The 16,812-nt window shown below is 49.5% G+C and overlaps 1 protein-coding gene across 1 annotated transcript in view; it reads right to left on the reverse strand.

Annotated features, from left to right (window-relative positions):
* PRKCE (protein kinase C epsilon) overlaps nt 1–16,812 on the reverse strand; it is a 547,581-nt gene that overhangs the window by 16,559 nt on the left and 514,210 nt on the right. Inside the window, exons 14-15 of the mRNA XM_070379638.1 lie at nt 15,555–15,743; nt 11,900–12,046 (exon numbers count right to left, since the gene is read on the reverse strand). Of these exons, the coding sequence (XP_070235739.1) occupies nt 11,900–12,046; nt 15,555–15,743 (336 nt within the window). The remainder of the gene's footprint in view (nt 1–11,899; nt 12,047–15,554; nt 15,744–16,812) is intronic.

Genomic DNA, 16,812 nt, shown 5'->3' on the forward strand with positions numbered 1-16,812 from the left:
AGGGGTGCTGACTTCACTGCTAAGTTAAGAACCACAGATTGAAAAGCTTCCCCTCATACAAGGCCTCAAATTCTCTGTGGAATAACTCTCTGAGGAACCACAGAGAGAAGAAAACCCTGAGAAGCAGTTTCAGGACTGGAAATGTCTCCACTTGCTCTAGGCCCTTGCACCACGGAGGTTCCAACATAGGGTGTTGCCTTTGGCCTCTTGGAGCTCCACGTGAAGGCTCCCTATGAAAACAGCTGGGAAAAGTCCCGACACAGACTATGTATCCAAGGCTGTTGCAAGACCAGGTGGAACCACAGTCACAGTATTTCTCTATTTCTTTTAGGGAAGGAGACATTCCTGGGCAATTCTGGGGGCGGTGCTGACACCTGCCTCCTGAAACCCTCACAGCCTTCCAACCTCACAGGTTTGCCCAGGTCCACATGTGGGCACACTGTTGGCTGTGACTACTTGCCTTTAAAAGTTGGTAGTGAAAATACAGAGCATACATTTCAGCCAGGATTCATTTTGGCTCATGTGGTTATACACTGCTCATGTCTGCATTGTCTGTACAGAGCTCACTGGCCCTTGACGAGATTCAGATTGGAGTTTTCAGTGGCCTAGAGGTGTCTCCAAGTGCCCCAAGAATCTTGGCTCCCTGGCGAGGCAGGCAGGGTCTCGGGGCATGGTGGGACACCTACACCATCCGTCACTAGTGGTACCCGGCTCACAAGCAGTGGACCCTGCTGAGTGCCCAGGTGATGGCCCAGAGGGAGAGCTCTTCTCACACTGGGGAGCCTGCCCCTCTCCAAGACCAGACATGAGAGGACAGGAGTGTCTGTTTCCCTCTCAAATACTGCAAAGGGGCTTGAAATCATCCCTGAGCCCAGGAGGCCTCCATTCTGCTGCTAACAGGAAGGATCTATGAGCTGCTAATGTGGGAAAGAAATGTCCCTTCCAAGGAATTGTGTCCAACCCAGGCTGGTCCCCCTCACATACCTGACACCTCCCCTGTGCCCCTCTTTCCCAGCCCTCTTTGTAACCAGGGCTAAGAAATGACTTATTTGTTAACTGTCTCCTCCACAGGCTGGACATTTGGCTTGGGTGTCTGTCATGCATTTCCAGCACCAGCACAGAGCTTGGCATGGCCGAGTCCCTCCATGTGGACAACATAATAAAGCACAGCAACAGAGCCTTCTCTAGGCTGTATTACAAAGCTTACCTGTCTGATTTGTTTGACCTCACACCTACCCTACGGGGAGACAGTGCTGCCGCAACGGCCACTGGAGACCAGCACACAGCTTGCCCAAGGTGTGCAAGGTGGGGGAGCCAGGATTAGGTTTAGCCTGTTCTGACTCCAGGCTGTGTGCCTGGAGTGTGTTGTCCTGCCTCCCACTGAGAGGCACCACTGTGGTCACCTGTGCAAGAGGCTGAGGCTCTGAGCCCAGCCCGGTGGGCAGTCACTGGCTCTCACCAATAGTGTTGTTGCTGCATTAAAAACCAACCAACCAACCAACCAATAAGCAAAAATTGCCTTCCGCTCTGAGTCGCTCATAGTGCATGAGGCTGCCATCCCCACTAGACCCTTTGGGGTCATTTCTTCGACATGAAGGGTGAAGAGGAGCACAGTCCTTTGAAATTCTTCATTATGACCAAGAATAGAAATACATTTTCTGTGTAACCTAGTGAACATCACCTCACTCCACCACCCCCAAGTAAAGACGCAGCTTGTACACGTTACCTTCACTCTGCGTGATTCAGTCTGTGTTCTAGTCTTGCTATTTAGTTCTTTTCTACTGTACCCTACCCTAGTCAACCCGATCCTAGTCTTCATTAAAAATGTTTTCTGCCTTAACCTTCTAAATTGATTTTACAACCCACTGAGGGGAAGATCCAGAAGTCGCGTAAAGGGGCACCCAGCAGGGTGTCTGGAACTGAAAACATGTAGGAAATACAAGGTCGATACCCAGGAATAAAAACTCTGAGGAGGAGACAGCATGCTACCTGCCATGGCCTGCCCTGAGCCTGAGCCCCCGGGCCAGGCTCTGCAGTGAGCTGGCCCCATGCGGCAGGGCGTGCAGCAGCAGGACCCGTGGCTGCTCCCACTGCAAGTGGGCAGACACAGTGGCAAAGCCAGCCCCGCTCTGCCTCTAACTGTGGAGCCCTTTTTCATTCATCATTTACTTTTCAAAGCAGTGTCATCATTGACAGCTGTTGAGTTTAGCTACTCTAGGGATGCTTTTTGGTACACGAAGAAACTTTCCAGTAGGTCCTGGCAAAAACCCTGATCTTCCAATGACCCATCTTTTCTCCCCATATTTATGAAGATGTCCTGGATGGAGATCAAGTTCTCTTGGCCCAGGGGGAAGAGAAGGTATTAGGGCTCTGCCTACTGGCTTTAAAATGGCAACTGTAAACACTCTAATAGATGCCTCTCAAGTCAAGATGAGGTCACCCACCTTCTCTTACCATTCAAAAATTTCAGGTTTCCTAATGCAGGATCTTATCACCCCAAATTCCTAGGTGCACACTGGAACAGATCTTAGGCCATAAAAAGTGAGACGAGAATTTAGAGATGGAACTGGGAGAGAAACATTCTCCAGAAAAAACACTTCTAGAGCTTCATTCATTCATCCCACACAGGCATACTGAATCCCTACTCTGTGCCAGGAGTTTTTGCTAAGAACACAGCTGTGAAAGAAACGGAAGCACATTCCTCCCCTAACACCTGACCCAGAGCTTGCTAATCGTCTCTGTAGGGTGATGGGCACACGGGGATTCTACTTTTCTTGCTACTTTTGTGCATGCCTGGAATTTTCCATAATGAAAAGTTAAACATATGAATCTCACACACTTGATGCTGGGTGAAAGAAGCCAGACATAAGAGAGTACATACAACATGACTCCATGTACGTGAGACTCAAGGACAAAGAGAAGTCTCCTCTCCAGAGACAGAAAGCAGATCGAGGGCTGTTGGTGGCGAAGGCATCTGGGAACTGCTCGGACACAGAGATGTTCATACATTCATGTACAAGTGGTTACATGGGTGCATCCATTTGTTAAAACACATCAAATGGATAGTTTAAACAGGTGACTTTTAGGCTCTGTAAATGCGGTTATAATAAAATTTAAAAACCACACACATCCCTGCCTGCATAGAGCATGTTTACATGGAGTAGCTGGGGCTGGGAGAAATTGTAGGGACCATGCAAGTCCCTCACTTTAAGGAAAGGAGCAGAGAGACTCAGTGTCTTGTGCAGGGTTTCACAGACTCTCACAGTGGGGACCTGGACCCAGCCCTGTCCAGTAACTTCTGTTTAGCTCACTGCCTGTGATACACAGCGGGGGCTAAGTTCTGGAATCCCCTGCTTTGGGGGTGATGGTATTTTGAGTCATCTGGTGGAATACCCACATCCCAGGCACCTGGGTACCTGTAGCCTGAATCTGTAATGTCTCTCTAGGAGGACCACCAATCCTGTTGTTTCCAGCAATAGTGAGGTGCCAGCTACTTATGGGGAGGAGGAAGGAGTGGCTGAAGTGCCCAGTCAAGATCTGGTTTATTTTCCAGGTCACCTCAGCTGACAATCCCCACTCCAGGCTTATCTGTCCATCTCCTTGCTCCAGGCAATGATCATATCTCACTGTCCCCATTATTTTGGCCCCTCCTCCATGCCTAGCTGGGCTCACCCACCTGAAATACTCCACTGACACCCAAGCTCTGTGCTCCAGGGAAACTTCTTTAGGGGTGGAGTAGGTCCCAGAAAGGAGGAGCCCAAATAACACTCAGGCTTGGAAAGATGCAGGTCGGTGATCCAGGCCTTCTCACTTTAAAGAGACTGAGGCTGATGTGCAAACTTAAGAAACCTTTACAAACCCAATGTGTGTTTGCTAGGCCCCAGAACCCTAGGATAATGTTTTAGCAAATGTCAGCTTGAGGGCTGGAAGACAGAGCCCATCCATGAGAAAAGCTTAATGTTCTGCTGTTACTTAGACGCATGTTACCCAGGCTTTGACCACTGTGCCTCCACCCCTGGCTGCAGGACGACCTGAAGCCTTGTCTGCAGAGATGGGCAGGTGGGTACTGTTCATCCACCTACGTGCCACCCCAGATGGGACCATCTACAAGATGGTGGGTGGGAAGTGGCTCCTGTGACCCACACAGGCCTGATTGGGGAGGAGGCTGTCTTCTAAACCTCAAGACTCTGATCCCAAAATTAAATCCTGGATTTTATCCTGTTGTGGTGGCTCAAATGGTAAAGCATCTGCCTACAATGCAGGAGACCTGGGTTCGATCCCTGGATTGGGAAGATCCTCTGAAGAAGGCAATGGCAACCCACTCCAGTACTCTTGCCTGGAAAATCCCATGGACGGAGGAGCGTGGTAGGCTGCAGTCCATGGGGTCTCAAAGAGTCGGACATGACTGAGCGACTTCTCTTTCACTGTTTTCACTTTTTGTAGCCCTCAGGGATTCCGTGTTCAGTATCTCCTCCTGCCATCTCGGCTCCTTACGTCACACGGTGACATGAAAGTGTTCCATGTTCCTAGGGGGTTCTTTTCTTCTATGTTTACATTCCCCGCACCCAGGGCATCCCACAGGACACAAAGCACACACCCACGAAACACTGGCTAGAAGAGCCACTCTGAATCCTGCCCTTCTCTTTTCCCTGTCATGCCTTCTCCTAGGTAGCTCTCTCTTCCTAACCCTTCCTGGCTTTCTCTGCCAAGATCCAGCAACTCTCGAGAACCTTCCCTGACGCTCCTGCCCTTCCCCACTTCAGTCAGGAACAGCCTACTAGGTCCCATGCTCCCAGATGAGATGCGTATGTGTTATCTTAAGTGCTCATGGGGTGGAAGGAGATTAAATTCAATGTGCACTAATTTGGTGAATCTACGAAGATGAATCCCCATATAACAGCTATCAAGTCATAAATAAAAACTTTAGAGCTTATGGAAATGCCTTCCCCTGGGGTGGGGGGCTGGAAGGACCAGAGTGATACATACATGGGCCCTCCAGTCCCTGGACACAGGGATGATCCTGCAATCAGAATTCTCTGAGAGAAATTTACTGTGCAGAGTCAAAGACACCCCAGTGAGGCTGTTTAGCTTAGAAATACTTGGGAAGCTGTGACTGCTACCATTTCAGGGCTGGGACACTGAAAGTTATACAGCCGTGCTCAGCAAAGGCACAGTAAAGGCTGGCTGACGGCAGGAACAGTAGAGGTCATGGGCAAATCCACTGAATAAAAGGTGGGGAACCTTGGGATATTCCAAGGGGCAAAGGGCTTGAATACCGGTGTCCAGGGTGGCTCCTCCTTCTAAGAACTCCCCCAGCTCAGACCAGTGGCTACACCAGCATTAAGCCTCAGGAGGCTCTCCGGCAGAGTCTAAACTGTGTTCTCTGCCAGTCTTTAGATGCCTTTCTGCTTGCGATGGATGGCTGCGCCCCTGCACACAAGGTGTTACCCTTCATCTGAATGCCTGGCTCCGCCACCAGTGTAGATCAGAAATCTGGTCCAGAATTGCCTCCCTCAGCTTAGACGCCCCACTGTCTCCACCACCATCAGCATCAGCACCAGCCCCAGCACCCCCTGCATATCAAGGACTGTCCTAACCACTTCACATCACCAGGTTTTTCCCTCCTGACAGCAATCCAGTATGGCAGATTTTATCATCCCTGTTTCACGGATCAGCAGAAGTTCAGAGAAATGAGATGACTTTCTCAAGATCTGACAGCCCCAATCGGAACCTGGTTGTATCTGATTCCACATCTCAGCCTTCAAATATTAATATCACACTACCTCTTGCAATCCTGAACTCTTGATTCTTGGAATCTTGGGATAAGAGGAAGAAAGGCTATAACAGGCTGGGTTGGGGGTAGTGAATGGAGAGAGACAGGAACTAAAATTTATCGAGAATCTGTAGTACGCAAAGCATCTGAGGTTTGTAAGCTAATCCTGTAGTAATTCTGTGAGCGGGTATTCTCAAGCCCATTATACAGATAAGGAGGTCAGGGTTCAAGAAGGCTAGAGGTGAATTCCTAGGTTCATATGGCTATCCTATGAGAGCAATTTTATTCCCGCCAAGTCCCTCTGGGGTGACAGCCAGTGCCCTGTCCACTGCACCATGCCACCACCTGGGCCAACTACCAAAAACAGGATCCTGGACTTTTTCCATGCCCTCCGCCCTGGCCAGCATCCTGGCTCTTGGAGGAACTCTGCAGCTTCTTGGAGGCTAGGGTTGTCACTCTGGCATGGACATAGGCCAGTGGGCTGTCCTCATATGTCTGTGGGGACTGACTGGGCCCCCCTCCTGCCTGCCATGTGGAAGATGAGGACAGCCTCTCACGGTCTCTAGGGCTCTGTCTTCAAGATTCACGCTTTCAGGAGGTCTTCAGCTGGTGGGCTGGCTTTAGTGAAAGGGTTGTCTGTTCAGCAGGGCTCCTCCTCTGGCCGCTGAGTTGGTGAGGGTGTGAGGGTCTCAGGCCCACTTCCCAGTTTTCTCTCAGCACAGCCTGGTCATGCAGGAGCATGCAGGAAGGGCCTCCCTTGAGGGTCCCGCCATGCAGTGTGGATGGCTGGATGGAACAGATCATGAGGTTGAAAGGGGCCTCCGTGTCACCAGGCCTGAGGGCTCACCTACCTGGAGAGACTCCCCATTCTGGAGGCCTTACCTTAAAGAGGGACATTCACACTGAAGCAAACTTGAAAAGAGAGAACATGTACACAAAGAGAAGTTTACTTGGCTGGCATTTCCCTCATTGTTTTTGGCTTTCACTGAGGACAGGTGGGATGTTGGGAAGGCAGACCTTTCCCTCCTCCACTGGCTTCCCCCCCATTTCAGCGCTATAATCTCAGAGCCTCCTGCTTTTGGGGGGCAGGGTGGGAGTATGCAGGAGGAGTGCTAGGAGTGAGCAAAATACCTCCAAGATCTACAAGGTCAGGTGATGCCCTCCAATCACACCAAACACATCACTTCTGGCCCCTACGGTCCCCAAGGAAGGCAAGCCCACTAGGAACACAAAAGCTAAAAGGCTGCTTTTAGTGGCAGCAAATGATGCCACTGTCTTGGAACCAAATCCCCAGTAAGACAGATGGTGAATTCCATATTGGAGAGTTTTTCCAGCATCAAAGGTCACAGATCCAGCTTTGCTGGCTTTTCTATTCCCCCACCCACCCACTGCTGTATGCCCGTGGTTGGAAGCAAGCCGCCTGCTTCCAACCAGAAGCTTTCTAATCAGAAAAACTGATTTGAGTGCATGATGGCACCAAGTCTCCAGTTCGGTGTTAATGGCACATCGCTTGTACAACATCAGTAGAGTATGGGAGTGGAGAAAGGGTGGACGGGAGGAGCATAAAAAGGAAAGTGGAGGAGGGAGGATATACAAGATAAGATAGTTGGGAGGAAAGAGGAGAAGGAAGGCTCCACGCAGAAGCAAAGGCCACTGAAAAATGTCCTAGGGTGGGGTTAGCGCAAAGGGGTGAAAACCTGAAGGGAGGAAACCCAGGAAATACTGACAGCTGGTGAGTCAGGGCAGGGTTTAGACAGGGAGGTTCAGGCGCCAGGGAGCAGAAATCTCAGCTCAGCAAACATCTCAGGAAGGCAAAGGCCTGGAGGGAATAGCAGCCAATCGAAGTCTGTGATGGAACCTGACCAGAGGCCAAATTCCAGCTACGAATCTGGACAATCTCCTCGGTGATATCTTTAGAGGGGCGAGGCTTCCTATGGAGGGGATGGAAACCAGTTCCGGAAGCTGCTCTCCTGCCATATCCTCAGCCCTTGTGCGGGTGACCTGGGGACCCCAGCCTCCAGCTGAGCCAGCATGGGCAGAGTGCAGTTTGCTGCGCCCACCCGTGTGTAGGGCCTCTGTGTGGGGCAGTGGGGATGGTTAGGAACCCTGGAACACAGGCCGCCACGCTTTGTCACTGCATAACTCCTAGACTGGAAGACAGGACCTCCCCAGGTCTGTTCCCCCAGCACCCACTACCAGGCAAAACCAAGTCCTTCCTGAATCAGACAGGCAGGATGCCTGCCCCGCCCCACCTCGCCACTGCCAACTGCCCAGGGGGCTCAGATTCAGTAGGGCCAGCACAGCAGTGGAAAGCAGCTCTTCAGCAGGCTCCTGGGGACTGGTGGCATCCTGGTGTGACATCAGCAGGGCATGGGCAGGGAGCAAGTAGAGCAAGCCCAGAACAGAGGAGCCCTGGAGTTCTCTCTGGAGCCCCAGGCCCTTGACTGAACACCCTGGAGATCTTCAGCCTGATGAGGTGGGGAGTCCGTACATAGCTTTCCTTGCTTCTGGAACACAATGTGCCCAGTGTCTTCGCTAGGCCACCTCCAAGGTGCATAGCTGGAGATGCTTGATCACAGACTTGCCCCCTCCCTTCTCACAGTGGCTTTTTCCCTTTGACTTGGAGTTTGTTCCTAAGATCTAAGAAACTCACACTGTCCTTCGCTGCTTGTGATCTGCCACCTTGGCTACTTCTTCCCAGTGTCAATCCAGTTTTTCTTCCTCTCTCTGTCAAAACCATTCTTCCGTGGTTCTCCTTGGAAGGCATCTGGTGTGTCCTTAATTTATGTGACACCTGAAGCCCAAGGAGAGCTTGTCTTGTGTTGGAACTCCCTGTCCCATGAGCAAAAGATGACATCTATGGGGACACACTTCAGCTTCCCAGGGTCTCCCCAATGACTTCTCATGTGTGGCTGTCTGTGGCTTATACTGACGCAGATTTTGGAACACAGAGCCCTGCTCACTGCTGGCATCTGAGCCAGGCAGGCCTCCACACCCCCAGGGAGAATCCTGGGATGGTTAGAGCGGGTGATGGCTTATAAACACCTGTGTGAGTTTCCACACTGGTCCAACTAGGGCTTTCAGAGATGAGATACAGTATATCCGTCATCGCAGTGGGCTTTAATTCAACTTAAAACTTGTTTCTATTACACATAGCCCACAGATGACTCAGGATGATGCCATTAACATTTTTCAGAGAAGAGTTTTCAATCAAGGTACAGATTTGGGACACCTTTTCAACATGCTAATTAGATGAAGACTGTTCTTTCCTGTTTTTAATATTTCTCTGGAGAGAAATCTCTTGTCACAAGGATGTAATTGTGATCAGAGATCTAAATAACTTGAATATATCTTGACTGCCCTATAGCTGAGAACTTAGTAAGGATCAATATCACTCAGCTCCAAACGTGACCAGAAATACCTCTCATATAATATAAGTTTCCTTTTTTATCCTTCCTTCAGATGATGTTCTAATTTCTTCCTTCAAACTGAATTCAAACCAACCAAATAAATGCCCTCTCTCCTGACCCCCAACAGTGTTGAGAGTGACTCTGGAAGCCTGTGAGGGGCGAGCAGGAACGTGCCCAGAGGATCATTTCCAAGGCAATGATGACTCAGTCTTTAGGAATGCTAAACAGTTGTGAACTTGGTGGGAGCTCCTGGATGGCCCCCAGAAGCCTACTTGAGCCCTTCAGTGAAGGAAGCAAGCAGAGTCCTGCCCTCTGGTCCAGGTTGGGGCTGTCGAAAGGCCCAGGGAAAGGAAGCACTGAGCTCTTGCATTCTATGTGGATAGAAAGAACCCCTGACCCAGGATGGACTTCTACTGCTGATTCCTGGGGAGCCGTCACCCCCTGTCCACAGGAGCACCCAGCACCCACACCCCTTGCCAGGGCCAGGGCTACAGCTAGCAGAAGGCTACAGCTCAGCCTTCTGGTTCATGCCCCCCCACCCCACCCGTCTGTATCCTTGCCCATCCTGTGGGCCATAGAAACTGCACATCTGTCCTTCCTGCCCTCACCTCTCTCTGGGGAAGCCAGGGACTGCTCCAAGTGTCCCTGCTCTCAGGTGTGCACTTTCACTGTGCTCAGAGTTCAGACTGGAGGGTGGAAGCCCCAGGAACTGCTGGGGCTTTGGGAAGAGCTCCTGGAGACCAGCACTCCTTGGGGCTTCTTTGGCCATCTCAGAGCAATTGCCTCCACTGGATCCGAGCGAGTTGGCCACCAGACCACTCCAGAGAAAGATTCTGCTTCATGAATTCATCCTTTAAAGCTTCCTTGTGCCTTTTACCACAAAGAGCTTCCTGAATTCCGTGCTTCCCCGTGGGCTCTCTGCAAAGATTCCCTGCCTGCCTTTGCCCCAGCCAGACCCCCGTTCCTTTCACACCCCTTGCTGATGATGGTCCCCTGGGGCTTGTTGCTGCCAGCCTGCACCCCCAGGAGGGGCTGCTCCTCCAGCCCTGCCCCTTTGCAAGCCTAGCATCAAGTCCTTCTGTTGACCTGGCCTCTAGACTGCAGTTTAAGTCATTCTGCAGACCTGCACTGTTTGACTGGGCCCTGTGCTCATCCTGGGCTCCTCTTTGTTGGGCCTAGATTCCTTACTCAGGTCTACTTCCCAATTTTCTTTGGGTTTGATCAACTTAGATTAAACCTAAAATAAGTTTCTCCTCCTCTGCCTGGCCTCTGGTCTCCTGAACGCCTCATTTTGTCTGGAGAAACTTGTCAGTTCATCTTGTCCTAAAAGACCACCTGCAGAGACCCTAGGGATGGGGTGGGGCCAGCCTTTAGGCAGGTTGGCATGTGCCATAAGCCCTGTTCCAAGCTCACATCACAGGCTTAGAACAGCAGGCCCCAGAGCTGTGGGTGATGTTAACAAAGAAAGAAGGTACACCTGAACTTAGCCTGTTCCAAGCTGTGTGTCAGCCAGAGAAAATCATAAAAACTCGAGAAGGAAGCAAACAAAGAATGGTGATGGGACTATGTCCAGGGACCTTCCACCTGCATGCTCTTGTCTGGCTGAGGCCTGGATCACATCCTTCAGCTGAATCTTACCCCCAACGTGAAATATTTCTAAGATCCCTGCACTGTCAACCAATGCCCCCCAGAAAACCTCCTGGAATATAGTGGATTTCCTCTCTGATGATTCCCAAGGCACAGGAGGGTCTTTTTTATAAATGGAAGTGATGGAGAAGGAGTCAGGGCTCTGCCCTGTAACTTCCTTACACAGCCCCTTTTCACTCCCAGGACACCAGCCAGCTGGTTACCCAAAGTTTCATCTAAATGATTGCTTCATGAGGCTAGGATGCAAGAGAACTAAGAGTTTCCCCTTACACACACACACATGGATATGTGTACACGCACATGCACACGCATGCTTACACGCACCCACTCTCTAACTTTAAGGAAAGCACCTCTGACCCTTTTTCCTTCTAGAGGCAGGTCACTGCCACAACGTGGTCTCTGCTGTCTGAGTCAAGCTTGGACTAGACAGGCCTATTCCTCTTTCTAACCTCTGAGCTTCAAACTCAATGATTGCACCTTCCTCTGACTGGCATGGTCACAACAGGCGAAACGACCTGGAAGAAGTGTGTGCTGAGGCTGGAGAGAAGGCAGAAGGGAGAGTGGGTCAAAGAAGGCAGAGACGAGGTCTAAAGAAATGGCATCTCACAGAGCTGGGCTCCACGGGCCGCTCTGGGGACAGTCCTCTTCAAATGTCCACCTCTGAGTCTCAGCCTCAGGCTCTGTGCTAGCTCCAAACAGTGACTGCGACTATCACTGAGTTAATATTTTTCTTTAAATGGACTCATTAAAAAAATGTTTATTTATAAAGAAACTTTGTATCTCTACCACACATAGAAAATCAGTATTGCCCACAATTTTGGTCAAGATAAATAAAATTTGATTAAAGTATAAAAGGTTCCTCTGTGTCCCATGTAAGTCATCATCTTGGTTACAGCTATTGGTTATGTATCTTTGACAGTAAACCCCCAGGGTCAACGAAATTCTTTTAGGGTGTCTCTTGGCGACCTTCTGCCCTTGTCATCTTGGTTGTGAAATGTGCCCAGACCCTCATCTCTGTGCACGGATGCCAGATCCACCCTCAGTGTGTACAAGCTACAGGCCTACTTACAATGCGAGGTTTGAAAGGCGGCTTGATCTTCTTCTGCTCCAGGAGCAGCCAGTCGATCTCCTTGAAGAATGGGTGTTGCTTGATGGCATCCTCACCGTTCTGCGCCGCCACGCAGCCCAGGCGCTTGTGGGGGTTCTTGGTCATGAACTGGGGGGATGAAGACAGAGAGAGAATCAGGAACAGAGGCCTGGCAGGCACAGGCACTGAGGGGAAGGTGGAGCTCAGCCAAGGCAGAATCTTTGGCGTCACCTCCCAAGCCCACTTTCTGTGCTTTCAGGAGCTTGGCCCCTCAGGGTACTCTTTCATCCTTAAGTAGGACTAACTATCCACCGGCCACCGCTCCACACATGTCATATGCATAGACTGACTCATTCCATGCAATGCAGCCTTCTGAGGGACTAACACGATCCCTACTTTACAAGTGAGGTAGTTGAGGCTCAGAGAAGTTAATTACCTTGGCCAAAGTCAAACAGCCAGCGAGGTATCAAGTCAAGATTAGGAACTTAGACTTTTTCTAACCCTCTGATTTCCCCTCAGATTCTTAACTCTTCTCATCAGGGAGACTGAAGTCTGACAACCTCATACTAAGAGGTCAACAGCCCTTTTGGAGGTAAGGAAAGAAGACCAGATATTCATGTTAAGGTCAGTTTTCAAAGGCACTTCCTCCCTTTTCCTTTTCCTGAATGTAGGCCCTCCTACTAAAAAAAAATTTTTTATTTGAATTTGTAATTGCTAGCACAAAACCCAACATAGATTAACAGATAAAAAACAAGAAAAAGAAAGGCTTTTGCTTCTCAATGCTTGTCTGTAAAAACCACATTGGTGTGTTTTGTACTTTTTGGCTGGTGTCTTGTGAACTCACACATCCAAGTGAAATTACTATTGCTACTAAATGAGTCAGTCCTGATGGCAAATGTGAATTTAATTGAGCAGATGTATAAAAATATAACCTTGAAAAAAACTCAGTGCTGGTAGGTGGAAACATTCCTGACAGCCAACCAAAATAAAGGTAGTGGTGTGTGTCTGTGTGTGTGTCAGAGGCTGAGGTTATGTCTCATGCGGTGAAGACTGAGAGGTTAAACAAAGGACCTGAAGAGCACAAAGTATAGGATAAGTCTATAATGATGGCATTTCAGGCTTCAGCAAGGGAGGGTTTTCTGGGTAGCAAGAACTTCCTACTGACTCCTGCCTGGCACTGCTGAAACCAAAGAATCTTACCTGGGCAGAGATAAGAGGGTGGAGGGGTGCTGGGTAGATGCTTCTCATTTATTTAAATTATAATTTGTCTAAACTTTTTTCTCCATGGTGAGCTCTGTGATATAGGCATCAGTCCTATCTTCCCAGCGGATGCTGGGCCGGATGGCTCAGTGCCTGGCTCCCAGGATGCACTCAGTACATTGAGATGAGAGAACCGCGGGTTGAAGGCTGGCCCTCGGGGCACAGGGCTGGGAAAGGGAGGAAGCAGGACCGCTGCTCACTGTTGCACAGGTGGTGCACTGCATACCTCTATGGTGCAAAGGCTTCTGGAGAGTTCTGCACGTAGGCAGCAGCCCTCAAGAGACACGGCTCAGTGGCCAGAGTCATGGAAAACCTGGCCTGGCCCTAGAATCAAGCGACAATGTGAGGAAGTGAAGTGTTCCAAGGCCAAGGGAGTAGAAGACTTCTCCTTGCTTCCTCAGCTCTTCCTGTCCTCCCACTTCTGGGAGGGGAAGTATCAGGGCCATGGATAAACACACAGGTTTTAGCGTCTCAGGAAGCTGACCCCGAGCCAGAGTCTCGTCTTTTCCCAGATATTTCGCCCTCACCAACCAGCTGACACAGGCACAACCTCCTTCTTCTCAACCTCTGCAGGTTGACGTTTCCTCTGTGCTGATGACAGTTGGACTGGATACTTCTTAGCTGCACAGTGCAGGGTGTTTAGTTGCATCTCTGGCTTCACCCACTAGATGCCAACAGCACCCCTCCCCTCCAAGTTGAGACAACTAAAATATCTCCAGACATTGCCAGATGTCTCTGGGGGATGATGGAAGTGTGGGGGGCCGGGAGGGGAAAGGGCAAAGTCATCCCTAGGTGAAGACCTCTGCTCTGATCATTCATAATGAAACGGCCCATCTAGGGTACCGGCGGGGTGCTCACTGGAAGGTGTGTCAGGTTGGTGTCCAGGGCCCAGGGTGAGTGATCAGCTCTGCTGGGGGCATCCTAGCTGCCTCAGGTGCTACAGGGTCTTCTTTTGCCAGCGCCTGGCATAGTGTCTGGCACATCCAAGTGCCCAATAAATAGGTGTGGAATAAATGAGTGAGTGAACATATTCTCTTTGCTTCCTTCACTGCTCGTAGCCCAATTGTGACCACCTATGGATGTGTTTTTTAACTTATTCCCCACCTTCTCCTGCTGGATCACAGGCTCCACAAGGCAAGAATGATGGCTGTTACACTCACGCAGCGTCTAGCACAATGCTAGAGGAAAACACTGCGCAATGCACATAGGAAAGCACTCAACAGACAGTTGTTCATTGATCAAGGAATTGGAGGGAGGGAGAGGAAGAGAAATAGATGTGGGAGGCAGGGAAGGAAGGAAGATGAGAGAAAGAAGGGAAGAGGAAGGAAACAATGAACTGCAGAAAGAAGCAACATGTTCTGATGTAGCATTTTCCAAAACATGGTACGAGTCCCCTCCAGACACCTGTGAAATGATTTTAGGCCTTTTTACTATTTTTATAGGATGATTTATGTTAATAAATTATGTAAGTGATACTGATTTTCCATTTATGATAGTGATGTAATATTTCTGTATATATACAATTAGGTAAATATTGGGACTTGACTTGGAAAACAAGAAAAATAAACCATGATAGAGCAGGTATTTTGATATGGCCAATTTTGGCGCTGTGGCATGCTGACTCTGAACTTTGGGGTGTTCTGATGGGTGAGAGGAGCCAGGAACAGAAGTCAGGGTTCCTGGGCTGTCATGGCCTCAACCCAGTGGGGTGACCCTCCCCAGGTAAACTGGTCTATTTACATTCCCTGCACCTCACCTCCCTGAGCATTCCCAGGGGGACAGATAACTTCATTTACTTGCCATAGTACAAGTATCTCAATGTTGTAGCCATGGTTGTACTGAGCAAGTACTAAGCATTATCATCTGTAAGGGACTATTTTGCGGCGTGGGAAAGTCTATTACATCTGAGTCCATTGTGGTCACAGGGATCTTGAGAGGACACATCTTTTCTGATCAGTGTCGCTGTTGTCGACACAGGTGTACAGCGTCTCCCCTTCCCTACCTTTCTCTCTTTCCCGTTGCAAGCCCCAGAGGTAGACAGGCATGTGTGGCAGATCAGGAAAGGGGGTACTACCCCCAGAATGTGAGCAGTAGGGGTGACCCCAGCACCACCGGGGTTGGTTCTCCCCCTCTGCAGCTCTGGAGGATACACAAGTGCACAGAGCTTTCCTCTGGGAATGCAGATGTGGTGCCCCTTGACCACAAGAAGAGCAATCTGCCCTGGGCTCGATTTCTCAACAGCAGCCCCTGTAGTACACCTGAAGTCCCAGTGGTGACTGCCCTCCACCCCTTCTGTTGGGCAGAGGTGGGATGGGGAAAGGGGTGGGGGCAGGGGGAAGGCTGGGGAGCAGAAAGAGGGCAAGGGCCGATGACTCACAGCTTTCAGGATGCTGACCGCCTCCTTGCTGAGCCAGACCGGGTAGAGCACGTCGTCATGGAGGATGGACTCAAACAAATCGTCCTCGTTGTCAGCCTCGAAGGGGGGCTGCCCGGCCATCATCTCGTACATCAGTACCCCCAGGGCCCACCAGTCCACTGAAGGGCCGTACTCCAGCTCCTGCAGGATCTGTTTGGGAGATGGGCAACATCAGGGCCCCTCTGCAGGCTGCCTCCCCGAGGCCACGCCTGCACCACAAGTGGCCTTGCGAAGACCTGGGTTTCTATTTCCAGCTTGTTCTTCCATAGAGTAGGGCTGCCTTATAAAAATTTGGGTTCTAAATCAGCTAGTTGAGTGAAAATTGAGTTTGGGAGGCACAGCGTAGGGGCCAGGTTTCCAGAGTCAACACCCACAGTCTGCTTTCCAGTGGGAACAAATTACAGCTTCTTTGCTTGAGTACCAGATGAAGTTCCTGACTTGCATGGAGGGCCAGGTGAAAAAATTGTGCATATTCTCGACACTAAAATCACAGTGAGTGAGTGCAGCAAATTTAGGTCTCCCCTCAATAAAAAAGGGTGATCAGAACCTCAGTCCTCTCTAGATAGTGACAACGCTGAATTCACGGAGCCCTGGGCTCTTGGAAAAGAAACTACAGTTAATAAATCTCCCCACCCATTTGTGTTCTAATCATAAAGGACCACTATGCTCTTGCATATTCTGAGAAAAGACCCATTTCTATTATTCTTCATGACTCTCCTAAGGCCTTCTGACAAATCATTTTCCTTCCTTTATAAAGCCCCAGAACCCCTTAAAAAAGTGATTGAGTGCTATTTTACCTTTATAACAGCTTTTACATAGATTATTTTCTTTTTCCTAATTTACTGGTGAAAAAATTAAACTTTTAATTAAGTGACTTGCAGGAAATAAAGCCAGATTTATGCACTCATTCCAATCTTACTTCAGATTTGACTAAGTTCAAAGTTTGTTTTATCCATTACTAAATATTGTTAAACATGACACTAATCTGCTTTGTGGTATATTCATTATAATTAGCTCACAATTTTGTGCTCAAACATATAATAAACTCCATCAATTTCTTACCATATTATTTCACTTATTGCTTGTTAGTTTCACACTGAGAAAACCAAAGAGGTATAGATTTTAATTAGCTTAACACGTGGGTTTGTTTTGTCAGTGATCCTTGCATATTGAGTGGACTCCCTTGTTTTTATTTCAGGCATTCCATAAAATTCTCCCT

Source organism: Bos mutus, chromosome 11, assembly GCF_027580195.1.
Source record: "Bos mutus isolate GX-2022 chromosome 11, NWIPB_WYAK_1.1, whole genome shotgun sequence".
NCBI classification, from domain to species: domain Eukaryota; kingdom Metazoa; phylum Chordata; class Mammalia; order Artiodactyla; family Bovidae; genus Bos; species Bos mutus.